Below are 25,072 nucleotides of genomic sequence, written 5' to 3'. Positions count from 1 at the left end.
CTCTCTTTCCCCTCCCATTGATAATACTAACAGTTGCTACAAATTTTTATCATAATTTATGATATTTTAATAATTTTAACAGATCATGGTTTATTTGGTGTTCCGTTACAAACTCTGGTGGAACAAGATCAGAAACGAGGTTCTACAAGTCAAGTGCCTCAAATATTTTCTATGGTAAATTTGATTTTATGAGAAATGTATTCATAGTTCTGCAGTTCTGTTACCATCCCTATTTATTTGTTAAATTCTAAACCTATAGAAATTTATATAAAATATTTAATAGGAATATTTCATTATTTTTAAATCCCAACAATTTCTCACTCACATTTTGACTTTTAACTCCTTAGATTCCTGTCTTCATTTGGCCAATGTTCTAATTGGTAAAATACAGAATCTTATAGATTTTCAACAATTTCTGGTGTTAACTTTCAGAGTTATGTCACCTGATTACAATACCTTGTTTAATAATTGTATCTTAATGAAATTTTATAATTTGAAAATATTTATAATTTGATTATCTTAAAATGCCTACACTAGTTTGGTTTGAGTACAAAAATAAAATCATTGATATAATAGCAATCTGATTAAAACACAGATCCTACTTTGATTCTTTTTAATAGTTCAAAATTTCGATTTACTTGTCTGTACTACATTAGGATCTGTAAGAGTTGTTACATAACCCACTTTCTGTATGATTTGAGGGATTAGCTAATGAAACGGTCTGTTACTGCGAGTTTTTGGCATGAGGTGCACGGAACTGGTTAATCTACTAGAAACATCAACGCTGATTTTTTAATCAAATGTCTGACATCATAGGGTCAAAAGCCGCTTGTATGACCTCTGACGCAAGCTTCCACTACAATCGGTCAGATCTTCATGTAGTAAGAGGCCATCGAAAGTATACAAAAACGAAACGAAATATAGATCTGGGCCCTGTTTCACGAAATTTTAACTAAACATAAAATCCAAATTTTAGTAGATACTTCAATTTTGATTGGCTAAGCACTAAAATCAATCTAATATTATCCAATCAAATTACTAAAATTTGGATTTTATCTTAGTTAAAATTTCGTGAAACAGGCCCCTATATTTTAATCAGATTGATATAATGGTATGTTCATTTAGTTTACAAAGTAAATAGGTTCACATATAAAGCCAATGTTGAGATACAATCGCTTGTGTGTTCCATTGTCGACAGTCGACACAGTGAGACAAAAATGAGACTGAAATTAGTAAACAATCAGAATTCCACTCAATCTTTTAAAACAAAAATTTAATCGTATAGTACTTGCACCAGTGCTAATTGAAATAAACATCAAATTAACCTAATTAAATCAAAGAGATAGCTCTGTGAAAATACTGGAATGGATGTAAAATTAGCTCTAATCATATCCAGTTACAGGAGAAAATAATATTTATTCAAGGTGTTTTGTATATTTTAGTTAATATCACATCTAGAGAATGATGGAATAACTTCAGAAGGTATTTTACGTATACCTGGTGCTGTTACTAGAGTTAAGGTATGACTTTTATTGTATATGTTTTTGTTTTCTGGAAAATGCCGGTAGTTACCCCACATTGTTATACATATAGCTAGTGAGTGACACTGCCACACAGAAGAAATTGAGCTTTTACTGCACCATGTATTAATGATATATCATATGCAGGCAGAAAGAAAGTGTATGAAGCTAGTTAGGTGGAGAAAAACACAGGCTGGTTCCACAATAAATATTCATATGCAGACACCACCCTAATTTCAAAAGTTTTCTATTGTCATATCTTCTAGTGATGTTGGGGATAGTAGAGTAAGATCGCTGCGGACTAGTTCTAGATTGAAATATTTAATATAAAAAATTTGGATGGACAATAAATTTGTCGATTTGATAAATTTTGAAATTAATATCCAAAGATAGAGCAAATGCTAAGCTCAACATAACCGATTTTATGTTTGATAAATAAATTAAAAGTGAATTGTGTTTTGAAAAACAATCTGTCTTCAACTTAAACTTTTAAAATGAAAATCTCAATATGCTACATTTTTATTTTTTAGCAACTTAGACATGAACTAAATGAGAAATTTTACAGTGGGCAATTTCGATGGGAAGAATTTTTACCACACGATGCTGCAGCCATAATGAAACAATTTTTACGAGAATTACCTGTTCCTCTTCTAACCTATGATTATTTAGATGCATTCCCTCAAATAGAACGTAAGTAGAAATAAGTTTTAAAGTTTATTTTTTCGATTAGTCTTATGCTCCGTTACATGTTGGGGTGCGGGGGGTTGGGGGTGGACAAATAGTTAGCACGTGCACGCTGTATCATAAGGTCTATCATGGAGTCAACTGGCGTTGCCTGGTTATATGGGACAAGGAGTAGGGTCGCCTATCCAACCTCATGGGTTTTCTCTGGGTCCACTGGTTTGCTCCCACTACTATACACCTATTACACCCCATACACGCAAGCGAATTATTGAAATAAAATTGAACCATGTGTTAGTCCCAAAATGACCTAGTTTTTGTTGAGTGGACATTAAATTCTCTCTCTCTCTCTCTCTCTCTCTCTCTCATTACATGTTGTTTTTCTATTGTAGATTTAAAAAGTTCATACGAAAAGTTAAATGCACTTAATTTATTAATACTATTATTACCAGATAGTCATAGAGATAGTTTAAAGGTACGTACAGCATGGTGTGGAATAATTATTGAATAACCAAGCAGCCTGGTTAATTTTCAGTTACACATGAATCGCCATGTCTTTGTAAAACTTCAATTTGTGTTAAATGAGTTATCAGTCAATACCATATTTCATATGTGGCAGTTGTTGCATAGTTATTATCATGTAATTGTGTGGAATTACAAGTTTTTCTTGTATGATAGACAATGCTTATGTAACAATATTTAGATATGTTTCATTTATTCACCAACAGGAATAATGAAGTTACACATATGGCATGAAGCATTCTATGGGGGAAAATTTGACCTGACCTACTCTTATTTCGATATCCTACTGTCAGAGGATCTTTAATATGCTGTCAATAATACACATGGAACACTTTTCCTTCGAAAATCTGTCATCCTACATTTATAAGGGGAAATCAGGTTGGAAAATTTCAAATATGGAACCTCCAGGTTCGTAAACCAACGACATACTTACCAAGCCACCATGTCTCCCTTGTAATGTTCAACTGAATGTACTATGGATATTTTCATGGATATCGAATTATTTAATAAAATGTTTTTCATTTTTTCCAGTTATTGTTAAAATTTTTAAGAAATGTTGTCTCCCATAGCAATGAGAATAAGATGGGTTTAAATAATGTTGCTATGATAATGGCACCAAATCTGTTTTTGGCACCAACCAGTCGGAGTAAGACAAAAACAGTGGAAGAAGTGGAGTTAAATCGTGCAGCAGGAACGTCCAAAATAATCACCATGTTAATACATTATCAAGATATATTATGGACGGTAAGTTAGCATACATGTTTATGGGTTCATCCATCTGTCTATCACAATTTTTGGAACACAATTGCACTGATTTAATGATGAGTGTTTTCCACTTCGAATTTTCAATGCTTTCGTTCTAATTAAGTTAGAGTGATGAACTTAATGGTTCCATTACACCAATACCATGACTAAGTTTGATAATGAACATGTTCAACTCAGATAAATGTCCAAATAATTAATGAGTGTTGTATATTTATTTTGGGATTGAAAAGATGTGGATGCAGTGATCCAGTAACTTCAAAGGCAAATATGTAAAAGAGTGTTTTAGTTTGGTTCAGTGGAATACGTGTGACCTCAGTTTTCTGTTTTATCCAAACAACTAAGACACTTTTTTCTTGCACATGTGACAATACGGAAACCATGCTGGAAAAACCCAAGGAAATTTTTCATCCAACACTGGGATCGAACCCTGTACTTCTGGTTAAAGAGCCAGTGCCATATTCACCAATCCTCTGTGGCTCCCTGATATTGTTCAAATGAAAATATTGTGAATGAATATAAAATTATTTAATAATAGATTTAGTCATTAATAATCATGTGGAGTAGAAAAATGTACTGTTGTAAAAGTGAATTCATGTTGTTTATTTATAGATACCACCATCATTTATAGATCAAGTTCGTCATCAGTATGAGGTAGATCAGAAAGCCAAAAGTCGAGAAAACAGAGTGAGTAAACATTCTGACTTGTTCAACTTTTAAACATTCTATTAGAATTAACCTGGAATTTATAGAGCCATTATCACAGATGCTCCGGATTATTCCATTGAGAATTACCTGTAGTTGATTGGGTGGAGAATGCCACTTTTAAAAATGGGTTCCTGAAAGAAATGTCATGGGTCATTTAAATTAGACTGGTTTTATTTTAGATTAAAAGATTCTTAAAGAAAGATAAAGGTGATAAAGGTGAAGCCTATAAAAGATCTTCTTCTCAAGAGGTGGGTTAAAGTTTTACCGTGATAACTGGACACTGTTGCTGTTAGAACAAAATATTCATCAGTTTAAATTCTACATTTTACTACAGCCATAACAGTAATATTGACAGTACAAAAACTAATTTTATATCAATATTGGATCTGTATCAATAATTGTTTGTATAGACACTGTTCATCACCTAAATACTGTTCCAGCTTGAATGTAAAAAAGCTGAAAAAAGAATTTCAATTGTACATTTCTCTTGATTGCCTTTGACCATTGTACAGATGTTAATTTCAATTTTTCTAGAACATCTGATGTCACTCCTCATACCCTACATTTTCAGATTTATTTTATTGTTCATAGAGAATAATATAGGATTAAAGATTTTGTTCATTTTCAGCCGGAACCCCAGGAGGGTGTAATTAGGGTGCAGGCACCCCACTTAACGAAAAGTTCTGCATTGATACAACTAGATGACCGAATGACTGCTGCCGACGTTGTAGCACCATTTAAACGACAGGCAGGTTCACATGACAAGCCTAACAGGTTCGATTGTTTTCTTGATTATTCTCCAAAAATAAATATAAGTTTTGCAAGGATCCACTGTGATTCTTCTAAAATGCCAAGAATCGTTACCCTTGTCAACAATTTTGCACAAATTCATTGTTAATATTTATTGCAATGAACATGAGCATTCTGCTATATGAAATCTTTGTTAACAATAACAATGACTTTGATGTCACAACAATAAGTTTCAAAATAAATTCATTTTTACAGTAATCATGGTTATAAAAATCTGCCTCCAAGATTTCGTAATCCTGATAATGCCCAGTTTGCAGAAGACAATGCATATTTGTTTGAAGTTGGTGGAAATATAGGTAATTGGTTTATTTATTACTTTAAAACAAGGTATTAAGATCCTGAAGTGCGATCAGTATAGATATATACTGGAATTAAAACTTCTTTTTTAAGCCTGAATTCAAACTGTCCTTATATTGAATTGTGTTGTCCATCCATCTGTAAATTTGGAGTTTTATCAAATTAATAAGTCTTTAATATATTGTTTTTTAACTCTCAGTTGTCCATTGTGAACACACAAATTTTCAAATTTCCAGGGAATGTTTATTGGTTTCAAGTCTATCTGAAAACTTCCTTGTCTTTCAAATTAATTGTATTTTATTTCTAAGATGTATTTGCATCTTCTGTTTTCAGGGGAGCGCTGTATTGATCCCAAAGCCAACATATTGGATATTTATAAAACTAATCCTCATGCAGAGTGGATTATAAAAGTCAAGTACGATAGGTAGCAAGAGGTCACACATATGATATCATATTGTACAGGTCACAATCGTTGTTTAATTGTATTATATATTAATGTTTATTTTATGCAAAAAATGTGCTAAAACTTTTTCACTATCATTATCAAGCATGTTAAAATCACAATTATAATATATTAGTCTAATTCAAATTGATGTTGTAGTAGTAAGAGCACTGGATTCTCGACTAAATTCTCGTGAAGTAAAGTGCACAACAGTCTGATGGTATGAAAAACCAGGGTCCACCAGTGTACATGTTAGTTTGCTCATGAAAGAACCCTCGACAGTTGGAATTTGGTGAATAGTAGGTAGAAACACTGCTTTCCTGGCAAAATTCATTTACCTGGCATTGTACACCATATAATAGTTTAAAAATGGCCTAATCTATCCCAATGATATTGACATTTGTATATTGACATATTGGTCTTGATTAGTTATTCTTGGAAGACCAATCAAAACCTTTGATTCAGAAAATTTGGGAAATCTTTTGCAATGCTTTTATTTTTCCAAACAGACCCCCCCCCCCCCAATTAAAATATATGTAGGCAAATTGTAATATTCCAACTGGCCCAGAAAGCAAATTTTATGGGAAGAACTATATGGATGGATTAAAAGGGCACAAATAACGTCTGGCTAAATAGATCTTATTAATATATTAGATATTGCTGTATACTATTTTCAGACTTTAGTCCTTTTAGATATGCCATACATCGAAAGCTTAAAGTGATCAATTGTTTTACAAAAATGGCTGTTGTATATAACATATATAAATCCTAGTACATGACATTTTTTTTATTTTGGTAGTAAGCACAACTTAAAAGAATAAACAACCATCGGATTTTCTTTGTTGACCATACTTAGGAAATGATTGAGATTACAAATAAATATTTGTTGAATATCTGCTTGCTTCACCACATGGATTAAAAAATTACAATTTTGCTGGTATTCCAAACTACAAATTAGCCAATTTTAATTGTTCCAATGATGAATCTGCAGACAAAGTTGTTGTTTTTTTTTAGAGAAAAAGACCTAATAAAGTTCATCTGATTTTTTACTTGGTTTTGTGGAAACTAACTTAAATCTTATCTATAACTAAGCAGTTATTAAAAAATAGATTCAGAGCAATTGACTATAAATATATCTAGTCTGTCTGATGTGCAATATTTATAAGTTGAGATATTCAGATAGGCCAATCAGAAGTCAAAACCATTGTAAATGCAATTTTTCGTAATGTTGTTTTGTAGTATAATTTCTGCTATTTAGTTTATCTTTTTATACGCCCACATTGGAATTTGGTTATTGGTTCCATATTATTTGTTCGTCTGTCGTCCACAATTACTTGTAGACACACTAGATTCTACAGTTAACATCTGATTGACTTGAAATTTATACATAACATGGCCACAGGATAGAGAATTACTTTTAGAGTTAGTGTCCTTAATATTTAGGACCCTAGTGGCTAAATGCACAGTGTTTATTCTTATAAGACTAAGAGGATTATTGATTTTCAACCATTCCCATAACTCAAACAGCTGAAGTTATCATCTGATTACTGGCACATTTTGTATATCAAATTTTAACTGTTTCTAATAATTAATTCATGGATTGTTACACTCAGTCAGTTTTATTGTCTTTTATATATTACCTACAAAAGAATAGATCTGTTACCTTTGTGGACTTCTTGGACGACTTATTGCCTGTGGGTGTTTGTTAATGTTGCCTATTAACCTGTCATGTATGTAATAGTGTTAATTATCTTAGAACGTTATAAGTGTATTACACCTAGAAAATATTTTGTCAATTTGATACAAATTCGTCAAAACCAAAGAAAGTCATGTCAAATCCAAATCAAGTTTATTTTGTAATCTAGAGTAGAGCTAAAATGATATGATTACCAAACAATAAATAGGCAACTACTAGTGCATAGTACGACGTGAATGTAACCAAACGCTAAGATTTGTGTCAGATATCCCACTTCTAGAAGTAAAGATTTCCCCTGATTTTAAAGAAAGTTGCCAAATGGACAAGTGATCGCATAGTCCCAATTCTTTTGCTTTAGATGAATATTACCAAAAATATATACCGGTATATAAAGGGAATACCAAATTGTTAGTATAAAAAATTGATATTTGACATAAATGTGATAACGGTTGTGGTGTTCACTAGATTCTTAATTTAGATGTATCAAATCTCAAAACCACATATCAAGATGTGGTCATTGGCCGGACATATTTCACCAATGTGCTACATGGTATCTTCATCAAGTATTCCTTGTGGTTACAATATGTCTGATCATGTTTAAAACCAGACTTTTATAAGTCAGCTTTACAATAAAATTAAATCCATTGTTAAATTGTTACTGATAACGTTTATAATTTGTTATTTTCATATTTTGTTACATGTATATATGTACAAGTACCAGTATGTATATTTCAGCTCAAATTTTGAGTTTACTTTTTACATCGATTAGGCCAGACCAATTTATTTTCTTGTTTTACGGATTTTTTCTGGAAAAATCTGTAAAGGCAGGAGGGAAAAAAAAAAAAAAAAAAAAAGACCAAAATTGTGTAAAGGGCAGGGGGAAAAAAAAAAAAATACCCCCAGAAGTTTTTGAGCTAAAATGGAGTGAAAATTCAAGTTTTATGGAATAACGGTATTATTTGTCACTTTATATTTATCATAATAACTATTAGAGTTTGGGGTTCACTGAATTTTTTGGTGATGATGGAAAAATCCAAAATGGCGGAAATTTAAAATGGCGGCTATATTACTTTAAATTTATAGGCATTGCAATATCTTCACTATTTCTCACTTTGCATGCATCATATTGAGCTATATGAGGGTGTACAGGGTTGCTGAGTCAATTAATAAAATTAAAATTAATATGAAAAAAATTCAAAGGGCGGGAATTCAAAATGGCGTCTATATTACTTAAAATTTGGTTGTACTGCAATACATTTACTATTTCTCACTTTATATTCACCCTCACTGCACATACTTGGCACATGCCCGTCTCTAATTAGCTTTACGGTGCATAAAAATGGGACATTAAACTACATTTCATTTCATTTTCCTGCATAAAACCAAAACAACCTTTAAGTGAACACATTTAATAAAATAAAAGTTGAAACAGCTATTTTACAGTGTTAAAGTCTAGTGACATCTGTTTTGGGGCTCCTACTTAATGTCTTTCCCTTTCACCATGGCTTCCTTGCCATCATCTTACATTTTTCTTAGTCTTTTTACATTTCTTTTCCCTCTCACTATGGCTTCCTTGCCATCATCTTTACATTTCACACATATCGGTCGAACAACACTGTATTGCGCTTGCAAGCTTTGAATGTTTTGATCTGCAGCAAAATCTGAAGACTTAGCTACTCCACAATGAAAACAAACTGCAGGTAATGATACAGTGCTCTTTGAATAGTAAGTTGTTTCCATCGTGGAGCAACATCTCAATCCTTCTCGGACTATTATAGAACTATTATATTTGCTGGAATGTGGGAAGAGTGGGGAACCACATGTAAAAGAATTAAGTTCTTTGAGACGATCAACAGCTTGTTTCTCTATATATGTTAGTTTAGTTTCAGAGTACACACACCGTGGTTTCCCACATTCGACACATAACACCGCATCTCTTACTTTAGTAGCATTGAGAATTTTTCTATTCTTTTTGTCAATTTCCTTATTTTGGGAAGACAGCATTAGCGAGGGCCTTGCCAAATCATTTGTTGCTTGTCCATAAACAGTTTCGAATGATTCATATTTATTGTTGGATGCTACCACAGGATCTGGAACGAAGGATAGGGTATCAAACACTTCATCAGGAAGTCTTGGTGGGTTAAAGAGACAGTAAGCACAGTTTTCTATCAGAGCATTCGCACATTTTTTAATTTGAAATGTGTAATTACGTAAACGACAGTGCTTCTTCATGAAATCTTGAAGTGTTGCTGATTTTTCTAGATCAGGTTTTGTTAGTTTGTTTTCAATCAGATTTTGGTCTATCAGATCCTTCACAATCTTAAAAAAGTCATCAATTGATTCTTGATTTGCAGATGGACTAATAACTATTGGTTCCCCTTTTAACTTCAAATGACCAAATCTCTCCTGCAACAATTCTATAACAGGTGCTACTGATTGGATGAGACCCTCTTTAAACGCAGGGTATCGTCTTGCTGTGTCTCTGGCTGCTTTTAGACTATTTATACCCCTCATCTTCATTTCTAGATTGTCTGTCATATGTTCTCGAGAAAGACTCACATTTTGCAAAGCAAGATTAAGATTAGAATTAACTCGTTCCGCTAAATTGGCCCAACTACCCATAGGTGCAGTGCGAGCAGTTATAAGAAAATCTAAATCTAACCACATGAACATGCAGATGGCTGCTATTTGAACCGAACCAAATGTTGTCCGATGATCTGGGCCACCGTCTGTATACATGATCAAAATTGGGTGTTCAGCGTTTACTTGGGTATCATCCTGGCTATAATGTGTTCTTAATATATTGGTTGTTTCACAACCATGGCGGATGGCATTTGACGGACTGAAAACCTTATCTTTAACCGTCACAAAAGCTATTCCGTTGAAGAAGGAACTAGATGCAGCCTCAGGGATATCACATTTGAAAGTAACTGAGGGGATAGCACCACAAACATTGTAGTCATGGTCAAGAGCACTTATCGAAGGGCCTGATTTCGGAGCCAGAGAACGATTATGAGGTCTTACTCCTGTTGAAACTGGTAATCCTGGTTCTCCAATTGGCACAATAGCCTTGTCATCCATCCACAAGAAATCTGTAAATTCTCTATATTTTACCGCAAAGGCTTTGATGTACTGTAGTTGTACTGCTACATAGTGACTATCCTCATGCTGACCTCGTATTTGTCTGGATTGAATAGTAAACTTAACTTCAAACCTTGCCGTATATCGCAGTGCTGTTATTGTGTTTGGGTTAGTTGGCCAGAATTGTAATCTCACCCATTCGTTTGATGGGATCGGAGTGTTTTCGGGCAACCGCTTTTTTATAATTGACACAAGGTCTTCAATAGATATTGCGTATGGTAAGTACATATGTTGACCATGACGTCTCTCATGTACAGCTAGATTTATTTCATTGAAATAATTGTCAAGTTCGGTCCAAAATATATCAAACTTTGAATTTCGAGCATTGCCGTTCATCTTTCTTAAATCCCATGTGAGTTCAGGATCCTGGAGGGAGATAACTTCTTCCACACGTTTATCAATAACCTCCTGGTCTTCGGTTTCTGCAGACGAGCAGTCGTTAGTTAGAAATCGATACAAATTTCTGAGGACTGCTTTGGGTGAATTTGTAGCTTGTACATATTTGTTGAGGAACTGTTGCCTGATGTATCGTGTGGAAAATGTAGGTATATATTCACTTATTTGCTGTACAGTTTTAACTGTTTTATCATCTGATCTTTCATCTTCGGGTGGAAGCTTCCAAATGAAATTAATATTTCCCAAGTAATTACCATGAAAATATGTGTAATGGGCGACAGGATACGGAAGTTGCATATGTTCTAACCATGAACGCCTGTCAAATCGCTCTTCTGGTAAGAATTCAACCAAATCAAGGAATTCGTAAGGTTCTTTCACAGACAAGGTTGCATCTAATGCCATGTAATCAGCTCTAATTGGACCTGTGAGTTTTTGGATTGGGGTTAATGAAAAATTGATGTTTGGATTCCTCAGTGGTTCCATGGAAGCATTGCGCGCTTGTGATCGAATGTTTTGTTGACATAAAAAGTCAGCATACTTCTTCAATATGTTAATCAAGCCTTCCACAGCATTGAATAATTTAGTAAACTTCATGGTCCATGGAATCATTAAAAAATCTGACATTTCATCTATCAATGACCTAAGCTTACTCTCTTGCATCTGAAATTATAAAATAGAAGAGGTTATCAAAGGAACAAATGAAAATCAAATTCCGTAACAAAATGAATCCCGTTTTATTCCCTGAACACTTAATTTCTCAACAAACTCTCAGATTATCATCTTACAGTTACACTCCAATATAAAAAATCTTGTCAAACATTTGATGATGCCACTCTACAACTTGGTGTCAATTTGCCATCTCTAAAGGAGAGTCCACATAGCTAATATTCTTTTGGCAAGCTTTGTTGATATAATTGAATTGTTGACCACAACTCCTGCAGAGTGAATAAATTCTATACTATAACTCCCCTACTAAAAATCAAATGTCTATTACATAAAGGTTGTGTTTCATTGCTAGTTATTGTTTTGTGGCGGGTGCTGTGCACAGGGCAGGGTACGCTTACCCCTCCGGAACACCTGATACCACTTTTCATGCCATATGAAAAGTCCACATAACTAGTTTTGTTTATTGTATGTATGTCTATGTCTTTTACTGTTTTTAACAGTTTGCTTTGTTTGGATATTTTAATTCTAGCCTTGTTCTAGAAAACAAAATCTACCTGGGGAGGTCCTTTGTGACAGGCCTTGTTGTCATAATATCCAGAAAATTTTTGGAATATATCTGGAATTTGTAATCCACGATCTTTAAACTTATGATGCTGTGAAGTAATATACCATAATGTATTGTGGAGTGTGCTGACAAATTGCTTCCCAAGACTATTAACATTATGGGCTGTGAATCCAACATTCATTTCTTTCAACAAACTAAGAATGTCATTAAACATCCTATGGTCTTTTCTAAGATTGTTATAATTTTTTGAGGGGGGTAAACAATCATACTTTATGTTACTGGACATCATTTCATCAAAAGCATTTTTTCCCTGCTTATCGTTGTCACCACTTGAAGGAGTTGAGTTTGATTTTGAACCACTGACTTTCACTTTGCAAACAAGAAAGACTGTTACAAACATCAGATTAAAATCTACGATGACATGGAGGGGTGTTGATGCGTCTACGATGTTACCATTTGTCGTAACGTCTGAACTGGAAGCGGAATCAAAGGCCATAATTTTTTCGATGCGCAGTCCATCATCATCTACAATGCTGGGCGTGGAAGAAGTAGGAAGTAGGCCCACTCTCTCAATTGCTAAATTAGCCAGTTCACCCACTGTTCGATCGAGGCTTATTCTTATCAGGCACTTGAAAGATTCCAAAGCTCTTACCACTTTCACGCTAAAATAGCGTGAATCCATTGTGGGGCTTGAAAGGCGAAATCAAATGTCACCAACAACACGCCTAGATTAGTCGTATTGAACCATCATGGCGAATTTATTGGCCAAAGAGGAAGTGAAAACATATTTCATTGGCTGGTTATAAGTAGGATTAATAAAAGAATGCACACGATTGGCTAGGTGAAAACTGGACCGGTATTCTACGGAAAGAACCGAATGGTCACGGGATGTCACCAAATACATTAGTAGAGTAGACGTAGCGTTTGGACGAGCGAGGCTGGCATTGTCAAGGTTTATGGAGGCAGCGTTTATGTGAATACTTTCGTTCGAGATTTGGGTCGTCGATATTATTCTGCTAAGGGGTCCCGCTAATGGGCGAATCAGGAGCAGAAATCGCTATAACACGGTTCATGTCGCTATACGGACCGACATGATCATGATGTCGCATCTGAAAATCGGGATTTCGGTCGGTATTTTATTTAACATAAACTCAACTTACGTGTTTTGACAATATTATGTAAGCTCACATGTCCAACACTGATTAATTATCTGACCAATAAAATTAGCACCCTTCTATGACGATCACAGAATAATTAACACCAATAAAATAAATAACGGCTCACCATCCTCACGTTCGTAAAACATACGACGCAACTTTCATTTTTTTTTATAAGCTACCACGTATTTCATTGGCTAACTGATATAGCTAATCCAATCATTGACTTCGTTACATTATCACATGTGTTAATTATACATGTTCGGGGCCATGACTTCTCATCAAGTGAGCCGGTGTTCTCAAGTCTTGGCCCGGAAACATGAATAATTATTACCTGACATCGGCTTGTCGGGTAATAAGCAAACGGATTCAATAAATAATATATTTTCGGCAAGAATCTTGAAGTGGCGGTAAATTCCCGAATGTCGCCCAAATCCGAATTTTTTGCAACATGATGTCGCTACTACAAGCTAGCTGCTATTCCTATTGACAATATTGCGTGCACTACCATTTTCATTACTTTTACTGTTACTAAATTTCGTCAGTTTTAGAAGTCCAGAAGACGATTTTTTTTTTTAATCGGGGATTGAAGGTTGATTTTTTTTTTCATCGGACACAATTATGTTTTTTTTTTTTGGGCGGGTTCTAGAAATTCAGGTCGGCGGATCCGTAAAACAAGAGAATAAATTGGTCTGGCCTTATTGAGAAATATATGGTCCGATCTGGTTTCATTTTTTGAAAGGCCTGTTGAATATAATCTACGCCTTAAATCTAGATATTTTAATAATGCATTTTTGAACGATTTATTTTTCTATATATATTTTTTTTAAAAATGTGCATTACGAGAAGATTCAGGTCAACAAACTCTTGTTTTCTGTAAAGGTAATTTTTTGAATATTTGATGTTAATACATTTTTCTTCAGTAGAATACTGCATGAATGATACATTTTCATCAAGGACTTTTTGTTATATTCTTGAAATATGTAACCAAGTCAGTTCATTGCAATCTTATCCATTTTTATTTTTAAGAAAATGAATTTAGAAGTTGCTCAACTGACAACCACTGGTAGCTTTATCTAAAAATTTGATGAATCTAAGAGTGTGGAGCTTTTAATGTTCTAACAAAACAAATAGCACATCAAAACTTAAAAGTATTGGTGTTAAAATGATCTCAAATTGATAGCACTACCTATCACAATTGCCAAAATCTTTGGTTGAATCCAAATCAGGAGATTATCTACCATTAATATTTTGATATTGTTACGGTATTGTAATGTTAAATTATCAATTTGAGTACATTTGAGCATGCATGGATTAAGCCATGAAAAATTAGAAATTATATGCTCACAAATTGAATTTTTATTATTATTTATAGATAGTGCTGTACAGAGATAAATATATATATGTTAAAACATTCCTGTCTTTATAAATGTACCTCAAGTAATATTTATATTTTAAAGGTCTCAACTTATTTATCACTGGTTATTTATGATTTTCTCAAACATATATCTATACAGGACATAAATAGACTAATCCTGGTCTGCAATCTCATTCACATATCCTAAAAAAGAAATGTTTATATAAAATGAAATATGTATGTGTGTATGTGACAGCCCAAAAGGCATGATGATCTTTTACAAGGACACATCATGTGCACCAGAATCTTACTATGACCTTTTTATAAAATGGATTTGAGGAATTTTTGTGTCTTAGTAAAAACATATATGTATGTGATTGGTCGACTGCAGATTATCAAGACATTTGATTGACTCTAACCATGCATAAAGGTATTATTATTCTGTTGTCGCATTTCCAGAACATACTTTTCGGAAAGATGTCTTTAAATTTTAATGAGGTGCAGCACAGCATACAGAACTGAAAAAAGGTCTAGTTCTAATTAACTTGGAATTTCTTTTTTGACTTAAGTAAGTTGATTAATGTGATTTAGATGTCTGTAGTATTAGCAACAGTATTAGAAATATGTATTAGTATGTAAATCATCTATTTTTTATTTTTTGATACAACTTTAGCAATCTAGTTTGCATTTAGAATTCCAACAGGAATTTAAGCTACAGAGCTTTAAATAATTTTTAGTGTTTGCATATTAGTACTCCAGAAAGACAGGATGGTTTTCTGAGAATGCTAAATTTTTGTGCCTTTGCAGTAAAATAAAAAAACTTATTAACAAATACTTAAACTATGATATATTTAGAATGCAGCGGTCTCATTGACAGGACTTCAATCTGTACAAGGAATATAACTCTTAACCATTAATAATGTTGAATCCTCAAAATAATTTATGTTTTTATGAATAAGGCCCTGTTACGTAGAGAGATAGGGATGGGTTATATATTATACATGTCAACAGCGTGAATCCTATATTATTATGTAGGTGACAGTATATTTCGTGGACTAGGAGAACTAAGTGTGGTATAATGGTGAGAGCAAGACATTAAGTAATATATTGAAACAAGATGAGTGACATCAGTCCCGAGCTGTTGTTTCAATATATTACGTAATGTCTTAAGCTCGAGACCATTTAAAACTTAAAATACAGACACTTGCACATGCTTTGCAATGAAATACATCACGTGGGTCCAAAATATCAACTGGTATAAATAATATACGCTTGACTCATTGCCCATTCCATTATTTGAAATAATGGTACCTAACATCAAAGGATGACGTCACATCTGTATTTTAAACCTATTGATTGTATGTGCATAAGGTTTCCACATCTCCAAGAGAGAGATACACTTCTTCGTTTGTTTCAGAAGTGCAGTGAAACATTCCACAGGTGTAAAAGGTTAATACTGTCATGTACTGTTTTCATGGTGTCTGTTGTTATATTGGTATAGTTATTTATGTTGTAAAACAAGGAATGGTGTGAACCTGGTGAAGTTGATTGTAATACAGAATAAAATACATATAACCTGTAGTCTCAGACTTCGTCCTCTCCTAATTTGTTACTATATACATTATATAATACATCGCTACTGGATATGTAATATGGTACCCTACCAAATTATCATTATCGATTTGGGACATTTATTTGACCAGTTTTCATCAATTGTTCAGTTAAATTGGATGTTTCAATGTTATGTCAATCCATGCAGAAATTTATATTTTAAAATTTGAAAGCCTGATTGTGTGCGGTAAAAACAATTTCATTGGATAATTTAAAATAGAAATTACATAGATGACATCATGGGGCGTGTCTAAACTCTAGTTCTTTTGTCTAGGTAAAAAGTGTCACACATTTAGAAGATGATTTATTAATTTCTTGTTCAACAGCATAGATGTCTGTGATGGCCAGTTTAATAAGAATTGCTTTCTAACTTTGAAAATCAGACAGAAGGGTAATGTATAGTAACCTGGATTATCTCAACTACCCAGTTGTGAGTCTGAAACATTACAAATTAATGAAATTGCTATAGAGTGACACAGAATCGAGTACAGTAACACATCTCTCGGACTTCATAGCTGTGTGAGTAGAATTATCAAAATTCCAACTCGGGGCACTTGATTCAGTTATGGGGATTTAGCGAAAAAGTATTTTGTTTTCGTTTGGTGCATGCCTCGCTACCTAGGCCGTTTTACTCAACAGAATTCAATTCTGCATCTTGAACTGGACAATCTAAATAAACAATGATTGAATTCACAGCTATCCAGACTTGATCTTATTTGATTTTCAAACTTAGAGAGCAGTATATATAATTAAAATGGCTATTATTATTATATATGATATAAATATTAATATTACACACATCTACTTATATATTGTACACTTTATATAAAACATATTGATATGGAGTAAAGTATTATATATATTGTACAAACTAAAAGACTGTTTTGATTTTTCTTTCTTCAAATGTTGTGACACCTTTGCAATATTTGTTGTTTTTTGTTGGCAAACTTTGCCTGGTTGAAAATGTCACCAGTCACATGACAAGCTCCCACAATCAAATTTAGCTATGCTATATACAACATGTTCTATTTCTGTAACTCACAATCTGTTGGCTTGGCGACTCTGAACTTCCCTCAATTATATGTCAGCTGGATTTTTCAGTCAGGCATACTCAACAACACCGACATAAACTGGCATAGGAATGAAGGGTTTCAAGATTTTATTTAGACATTTGATGTCAAAAATGAAAACAATGGATAATAGAGAATTGCGAAGATAATATGAAATGATAAATGGTTTTAACATAAAATAAGCGTCTTAAAAGAATTATGGAATGATGGCAAGAAGAGCTTTTTGGAATGAGTAGACTAGGGTCATGCGTTACATTCTACTGCACAACTCTATAGAACTTTTGTCTATGTCACTTAAGCTATGCATTATGAATCATGCTCCAGGTCTTTGAAACATACACTCTCAATTCCAGTACTTGGAATGTGGTAAACATTGTCAATATTTTTTTCAATCCTTATACAGTAGAATCTGTATGAGCAGCCACTCCTATTCAGCGACATCTCCTTGTAAGCGGTCACGATAAATTCCCCCCCGTAGAAATTCTGTTGTTTCATCTCTTTATTCAACGGTCACTCCTCTAACGCGGCCAGCGGTCTCTATATTACTAATAAATTCAACAAAACATCGCCCATTCAACGGCCATTGTTGAATGATACCATCTTGTCGTTCTTTGTAACACCCCCGCTAATCCCGTGAGTAGTAGTTAATTAACTGGACCCCCACTGATCAGGTAAAAAGAAATGTAAAAATAACAATCAACCCGGGATTATCAGTTAATTAATCTTTTGTTTTATTAAACGACTAACCTGATCATTGTTTTCACGCGTAACGACACATTATTTGATACTGATTGAATAAAATAAAAGTACCGAGTTTTGTCACGATCATCTAGTATCTCTCTTAGCGCCTCCTATAACATTACATACAGAGTTACACCCCCTGTAAATAGGTGATAAAATTAGCGATGTTTTTTGTTCATGTGCTTTTTTGATAAAATAAAATGAATTCATCGATTTTCTTCACAAAAATGGATAAATATTATCGAATGCATCACAATGGTAGACAGTAGTATCGAAGGTTGGTACAAAATGACAAGTTTACAGAAGTTATGTCCGAGATTTGAGTAAAGAATTTTCGTTCGGCGCAAGATTCAGCGACGGCCAAATTTACCGCTTCCAATGCATCCAAGCGTAATATTTAATTTATGTCGGCACAAAAAGCAACGAGATTTTATTAAGAGGCCACTCCCGTTAAGTTATGTCCGAGATTTGAGTAAAGAATTTTCGTTCGGCGCAAGATTCAGCGACGGCCAAATTTACCGCTTCCAATGCATCCAAGCGTAATATTTAATTTATGTTGGCACAAAAAAGCAACGAGATTTTATTAAGAGGCCACTCCCGTTAAGCGGTCAGTTGTGAAAATTCCCTTGGGTGGCTGCTTAATGCAGATTCTACTGTAGTGTGATTTCTAAATGACATTTTATTCATATGTTCTAGTCCACCCATATAAATACATACTCCTGGCAGTGGTGTGTTTGATTTGGTAGAAAATGAAATCAAAGAATTGCAAATCAATAAAGATGTTACATGTATGTAATTTGTGAGGCTACTCATTGGATAGTGCAAGTCAAAATTCAAGTTGCATCAAAAATCCGTAGAATACATATGAAGTTACAAATATCTACCCCAAGATCTTTTATACTTTTTATATTTATACTTTTTAATACTTTTTTTTATCTATGTTATTGAACAATGGATTAAATTTGTTCCATTTCACATTTGTAACACTTTTACATGAGCAAAATATAAAAAAAAAAACAAATAAAAAATTAACAACAGCAAATGAGACCTTTTAAAACTTGTCTAATGGGACATTTAAAATAATATTCATATGTTATCTACAGACAAATTACTGTTACATCAAAGGGGAAACATATCCATAAGAATTAGACCATAAAGAGGGTTGGATCAAGGACTTCACCTGAATTTTGAAACTTGTGCAATATCTAGAAATACAATGTCCACTGAACAATTATGTAATGTACATTAATCTGTAGGTGTAAAATTAAACACAAACAAAACTAGCCATACAAATGATCATTAAAGAATTAAGATTTAGAAAACACTTGATATATTATTGTTTAATTTGATAGCCTACCACCAACAACCAAAGTGAAATAGAGTCCATGTAACCCACATTCTTGGTTCAAATCTTGAATATTAAAGAGGCATTATCACTTTTGCTAACAAGGTAAATGCAACAAACACCGAGCTAATTGCAGTAACAAGTTTTCAACATGATCTGCTTGAAAAAAACTACAACATCTAAAAATGTTTAGACATAAAACATATGTCTCAGCCATGGATTAGCAGATCTCTCTTAAAATTCTTGTCTAATTTGGATATTAAAGATACTTTCCCACACAAGTATTTATCGGGTTATTTCCAAGAAATGTGTGGCAATTTTGGTATATATGGAAAGTAGAGACACCCAATCTTACTAGAAAAATACTGGATTTCTTGAAAACCACCCATGGAGCACGCACAGGACAAAAATGAGAGGGTGTCACTAATTGGCACCGTCTGCTTCAGTGATGTCAAAGTTTGCACATAAAGATTGCTAGATCTCTTGGCATTATAGGGACCGCTTGATGTATATGTTTATAAAATTGATGGTGAGCATATGTGGAAAAAGCAAGAGCTAAATCTGTCTATTGCAGGTCTTATTTCTTTAGGCCTTAAATGTTATCTAAATTATTAATTAGACATTAATTAACTTATCCAGACCATAATCAACTCTCGATGGCATCGGATTTCTCCGATATTAAATAGATTAGAACAGTTTAGCCATATTTTGATTTAAGCTAAAAATGGAGGAGCGGGACTTAGCTTCGAACAACCAGTATGGTGGTTAAAATAACTGCACACGTCTTGTCAAACCTTCAAAGGCTAATATCTTCGCTCGCAATAGAGTAATTTGAATGGAATTTTCAAATTATTCATTTTACATTATCTATTTTCGAACTATTATAGCAAGAATGGCTAGCTCTTTATCTAAATCTTACATAATGTATCTTTAAACAATTTATATCAACTTTACCTCTAGAGTGAATGAATGAATGAAATGGAGTTATAGCCTCTAGAGTGTCTACAAGATTTTTCAAAGTGATCAAGGATCTTAACTCACACAGTAATTATCGGAAATCATTGAAAATGAAAAGGATTCTTTGTCTCATGACCTTAAACAATTTATATCAATGTTGGGATATAAAAATCACGGAAAAAGACGTGGGCAGGGTATAATCCGAGAATTTACTTAGGCTTTGATACTTATGGTAAATGGACAGTGATTAAAGACAATATCGACTTTTATATGCAATGAATTCTCCTCCAGCTTTGCACCCGATTCTGGTACTGCGACAGCCAAGTCACGAGACAAAAAAATCACTTCTTTTAATAGATTTTTTATAGCTTGGAGTATTTGCTCACGAATACAATGTTTTGAGAAAGATTTGATACAAATTTTTGATAGATTAATTAGTAAGAATATGTGTTTAGTCCAAATATATCATTAAATCACCCAGTTTGTATGTGGAAAGTAAGTTAAAAGTGAACAAAATTATAACTGATTTGGAGCAATTAGTTAGCACTTGTGTACCATTACCGCATAGTTAGAAAAATTTAGTGCAATCTATAACTCTATACAAATTTAATACTAGTGGCCCAGAGTATTGGTTATTCCTTTAAACATATCAGTAGTTATTTCTAAGTCTTAACATAATTGTGAACAATTTCATAATTTAAAAAGCACACCACACCACACTTTGAAAAACATACAGTATTAAGAAATTCTATATAAGCTAAACAATCACATAAAATTTGTATTAAAAATCATTAAAATTTGGTTTCAAAACACATAAAATTCTCCCTCTTCAGTGAACAGCAACTTCTTATAGAGATCTTCCAAAGTCTGCCAAACACACCTACATTTAATTGAAAAGTATTCTTCTGTTGCTAACAGAGCTTTTTTTTTCAATGGCTGTCTTTGATCATACAGTCAATCAAATGCACTTTCCAAAATCTTCCTTTCAAAATAACTTCTGCTCAGCATAAAAAATAGAGCACAATTTCTATTAGATTTCTGGTCTCTGCCAGGCAATGTCCTTTTTCATAAGTCACCTTTGAGCAATGTTCAAAGTTCTCCATTTAAAGGTTGCACTCCTTTTAATAAAAGAACCAATCAAAAAACATCTTGAATCCAAAATGTTACATCTGTGTGGTCATCTATTAAATATATCACACATCGTCTTCATCTGATGTAGTATCAACATCACCCGATAATAACGCTTCTGTTAATATTTCGTCAACATTTTGAGCAAGTTCTAAAATGGCAGCTGATTGGCTATCAGATATGAGCCTCTCTACAATGTGTTCTATATGATGGTCATGAAAAGCTTTCACAAAAACAGCATCTGAAAACAAAAATTGAAATAGATAGAAAATAACAAGGCAAACTTCTTCAATACAAAAGCACAATAAAAATAAATTAGCTGTATGAACTCATCAAATTAGAAGTGGCATCATGTGTTCTAGTGTAATTATATTCTGCATATACCTATCACGACTTATAACACAATGGTTACACAGAGTCAAGTGGCAGGGTTTTAACAGAAAGCTTTTGGTTTCCTCCCAATGCTAAATACACCAAGATACATGCGAATTAGTCATAAATAATGCAACAAGTCTTTATTCATATTTTTAAGCTTTATGAAGGGAATCATTTTGAATGTGTTGATTGACAAATTGGGGAAATATGATTAGGCCTAGTCTAAATGATAAACAGAAAAAGACACAGGGTCTATATAAGTTCCACTAGATACAAACAAGATCATTTCAAGACTAACATACATATATATTTGTATCACTATAAACCCCAGAATGCCTCGTTCGGCATTTTTGTCCAAGCGTGGCAAAAACGTGTTATAATTTGTGCCACTTGTGTCTGGAGTTCCAAAACGTATTTTTTTTATATTGCCCAGGTATTTTGTCCAGAACGGTGCTGTTCACAAGGATTGGGGGTGGGGTTCAGCCAATCCAAAGTGACACTTTCAAGCGATTGTGTAGAGACAAAAACACAAGGCAAAGTCGACTAGAAATGACATTCGTGGCATAAAAAGAGTTTGTTACATTCTTTGTTGCAGTTTCATATGTTCACACAATATTTCCAACAAAGAGATGTGAGAAATGAAAAACAGTCAAGTTCAAAGCAGAGCCAAATCAATAATTGTATTTTAGGTCTTTGAAAATTATTAATTACAAATATGCTGTTCCTGTTTTTATATAATAAACGATATTATATTTAATATATCTCATGAAATTTTATGTAATTGTCACCCAGTTGTATGTATAAAAATTGTAAAAGTAGTATATAAACGGCCAATTAAATTCCATCGAAACATGAAATAGACACAATTTATGTTTATATAATGACATATAAAGTTAACAACTTTATTAAGAATGCTAATTACATTTTCATCCTTTGGGTGACCGGCCTACGTCTGGATTCTTATTTAAAGGGTCGATCTGGACTATATTCTGGAGAATAAAACTGCTTAATTTTGTTTTAAAAGTCCTTAAAATAAAATCTTCGACATTTGGGCCGAGCAACCAATAAAACAGGAACAGCATATTTGTAATTAATAATGTTCAAAGACCTATAATACAATTATTGAGTTCGGTCAACTTTGAGCGTGGCTGGTTTTAATTTCTCACATCTCATTGTTGGAAATATTGTGTGGACATATGAAACTGCAACATCATGTATCCAACCTTGTGAACAGTCTCGTTCTGGACAAAATACCTCGTCCCAAGAACATGGCAATTTAAAAAATAAAACGTTTTGGAACTCCAGACAAACGTGGCATTTTGTTTTTACCATGTTACAATGTGGCAAAAATTTTAACATGTTTTTGCCATGTTTGGACAAAAATGCAGAATGAGGCATTCTGAGGTTTATAGTGTATGTTAATAATTCGCTTGTGTGAAGGGGGACACTTGAGAACACTGAGAAAACCAATACTGTTATAGGAAGGTGACCATACTACATGTCATTTATAGGTTTTTGATTGACACAGTGATATTTGCATTGATGACAGGTCTTATGATGTGGCATTAGACCACTCTGTAATCAACCAGCCCTCTAACCTATGTCATATGGACAATAACATTTATTTTTTATTTACTAAAGTGTAAATCTTGTACATCATTTGCCTGTGGAAGATATATCTTTATACATTTACTGTCAAGTTTTTATGCCCACAGATTAAACAACTTTTGATTTTTTATTACATATCTTATTCATATTCATATAACAGGTAAAATGTCTATGTCTCAATGTTGAGAGATAACTGATTCCGCAATTAACAGATGACCATTTATTCAAAAAATACTACCAAGGTATTATTTGACTTTCCCTTCAGCTTAAAAGTTTTGGGTAATTTTCTTTTTTAATTCACTTGAGTGACTTTTAGTGACTGAGCCCTGAGCACATACAATTGTCAATATATTGTGCTGTATGTGTACAAACCAGTGTCTGTTTTCCATATAAATTGTGTTGTGTTTTTTACCTTTTAATAGTTGTCCTAGAGTCCACAATCCAATATGAACAAAATTCTCATCTTTAGATTTGAGAAATTTATCTATATATAAAACTATGCCTAATTTATTGGCTTCCTTCAAATCATCAGGAATGACTGAAAATTAAAAAGGTTACAATTTATGAGACAATAGTTAGAATAATGTTTTTATGATTCCTGGGTAGTTATAATTGATGGTTTGTGAAAAACAATCTGAAAATTATTATTCCCAACTCCAAAGAAATAATGATAATTTTTAGAAAAAGTTGTTATGATTATGCCAAACTGTTTCTGGCTACAACTTTTCTAATTCATCATTCATTGATGACTATTTTAAACCAATTTTTCTTTTGTTAATTTTTGAGGGGCATACTATAACATTTTGAGCCTGGATAAACAAGCCTATAAAATAAATTGCTGTCATCCTACTGTTTCTTTAAATAGATGTTGTTTTCATTTCATCTATTTGGTTATACACTCCATTAACAGATTTAAGAAAAGCCTGTTCTGGGCCTGTGACAAAATAATACCATTGACATTGATTAGACACACCATCAAATGTCTCGATAATTATAGCCTTTCAAAAGATTTCCCAGAATTTACTATTTCACACATTTTGATTGGATGGTTGATCTGGAGATGACCAATCACATTCTGCACTTAGTAAATGTTCGTCTTTAGACGAAAATAAAAAACAAAAAGTCAAATGGAAACAAAATGTTATTTTAATTAGACTGATGTTTCTGCCTTTTGTTGGTCACTTACATTTTTGACAAAGCTGTCCTATAATACCAGCACTGTTATATTGTACATCTGAACTATTTGATAATGAAGCTAATGAAACTAAACGATAAAATACTTGTCCTTCATGTAATACTAATATTTTCTTCTTGATTATATCTACAAAAAATATTAAAAATATATTTAATTAAAACAGTACTCCTTCCCACTGAATTCAGAGAGAGGAATCATTTGATAAATTTTCAACCCTGGTTTATATTCTAACACGTACCAGATAGATCATGATGGCAGCTACTAGAATTACCTTTTAACAACTCCCTAAATGCCTGAATTCAAACCTCATATTACATTAAAG

At 33.1% G+C, this 25,072-nt stretch overlaps 2 protein-coding genes across 4 annotated transcripts in view; one reads left to right on the top strand and one right to left on the bottom strand.

Annotated features, from left to right (window-relative positions):
• LOC126808768 (rho GTPase-activating protein 18) overlaps positions 1 to 8,300 on the top strand; it is a 36,235-nt gene extending 27,935 nt beyond the window's left edge. For all 3 annotated transcript variants that reach the window (XM_050533713.2, XM_050533716.2, XM_050533714.2), the window contains exons 9-18: positions 83 to 174; positions 1,443 to 1,520; positions 2,051 to 2,210; positions 2,594 to 2,676; positions 3,255 to 3,467; positions 4,098 to 4,172; positions 4,373 to 4,441; positions 4,822 to 4,967; positions 5,199 to 5,299; positions 5,634 to 8,300. In XM_050533713.2, coding sequence (XP_050389670.1) covers positions 83 to 174; positions 1,443 to 1,520; positions 2,051 to 2,210; positions 2,594 to 2,676; positions 3,255 to 3,467; positions 4,098 to 4,172; positions 4,373 to 4,441; positions 4,822 to 4,967; positions 5,199 to 5,299; positions 5,634 to 5,728 — 1,112 coding nt within the window. In that variant the 3' untranslated portion in view covers positions 5,729 to 8,300. The remainder of the gene's footprint in view (positions 1 to 82; positions 175 to 1,442; positions 1,521 to 2,050; positions 2,211 to 2,593; positions 2,677 to 3,254; positions 3,468 to 4,097; positions 4,173 to 4,372; positions 4,442 to 4,821; positions 4,968 to 5,198; positions 5,300 to 5,633) is intronic.
• A 10,616-nt stretch (positions 8,301 to 18,916) lies between these two features.
• Positions 18,917 to 25,072, bottom strand: part of LOC126808769 (uncharacterized) — a 38,337-nt gene continuing 32,181 nt past the window's right edge. The window contains exons 12-14 of the mRNA XM_050533718.1: positions 24,742 to 24,876; positions 23,968 to 24,093; positions 18,917 to 21,813 (exon numbers count right to left, since the gene is read on the bottom strand). Coding sequence (XP_050389675.1) covers positions 21,638 to 21,813; positions 23,968 to 24,093; positions 24,742 to 24,876 — 437 coding nt within the window. The 3' untranslated portion in view covers positions 18,917 to 21,637. The remainder of the gene's footprint in view (positions 21,814 to 23,967; positions 24,094 to 24,741; positions 24,877 to 25,072) is intronic.

Source organism: Patella vulgata, chromosome 1 (genome assembly GCF_932274485.2).
Source record: "Patella vulgata chromosome 1, xgPatVulg1.2, whole genome shotgun sequence".
Lineage (NCBI taxonomy): Eukaryota > Metazoa > Mollusca > Gastropoda > Patellidae > Patella > Patella vulgata.
Note: the sequence above shows the minus strand (reverse complement) of the source record. Positions and strands in the feature narration are given on the sequence as shown.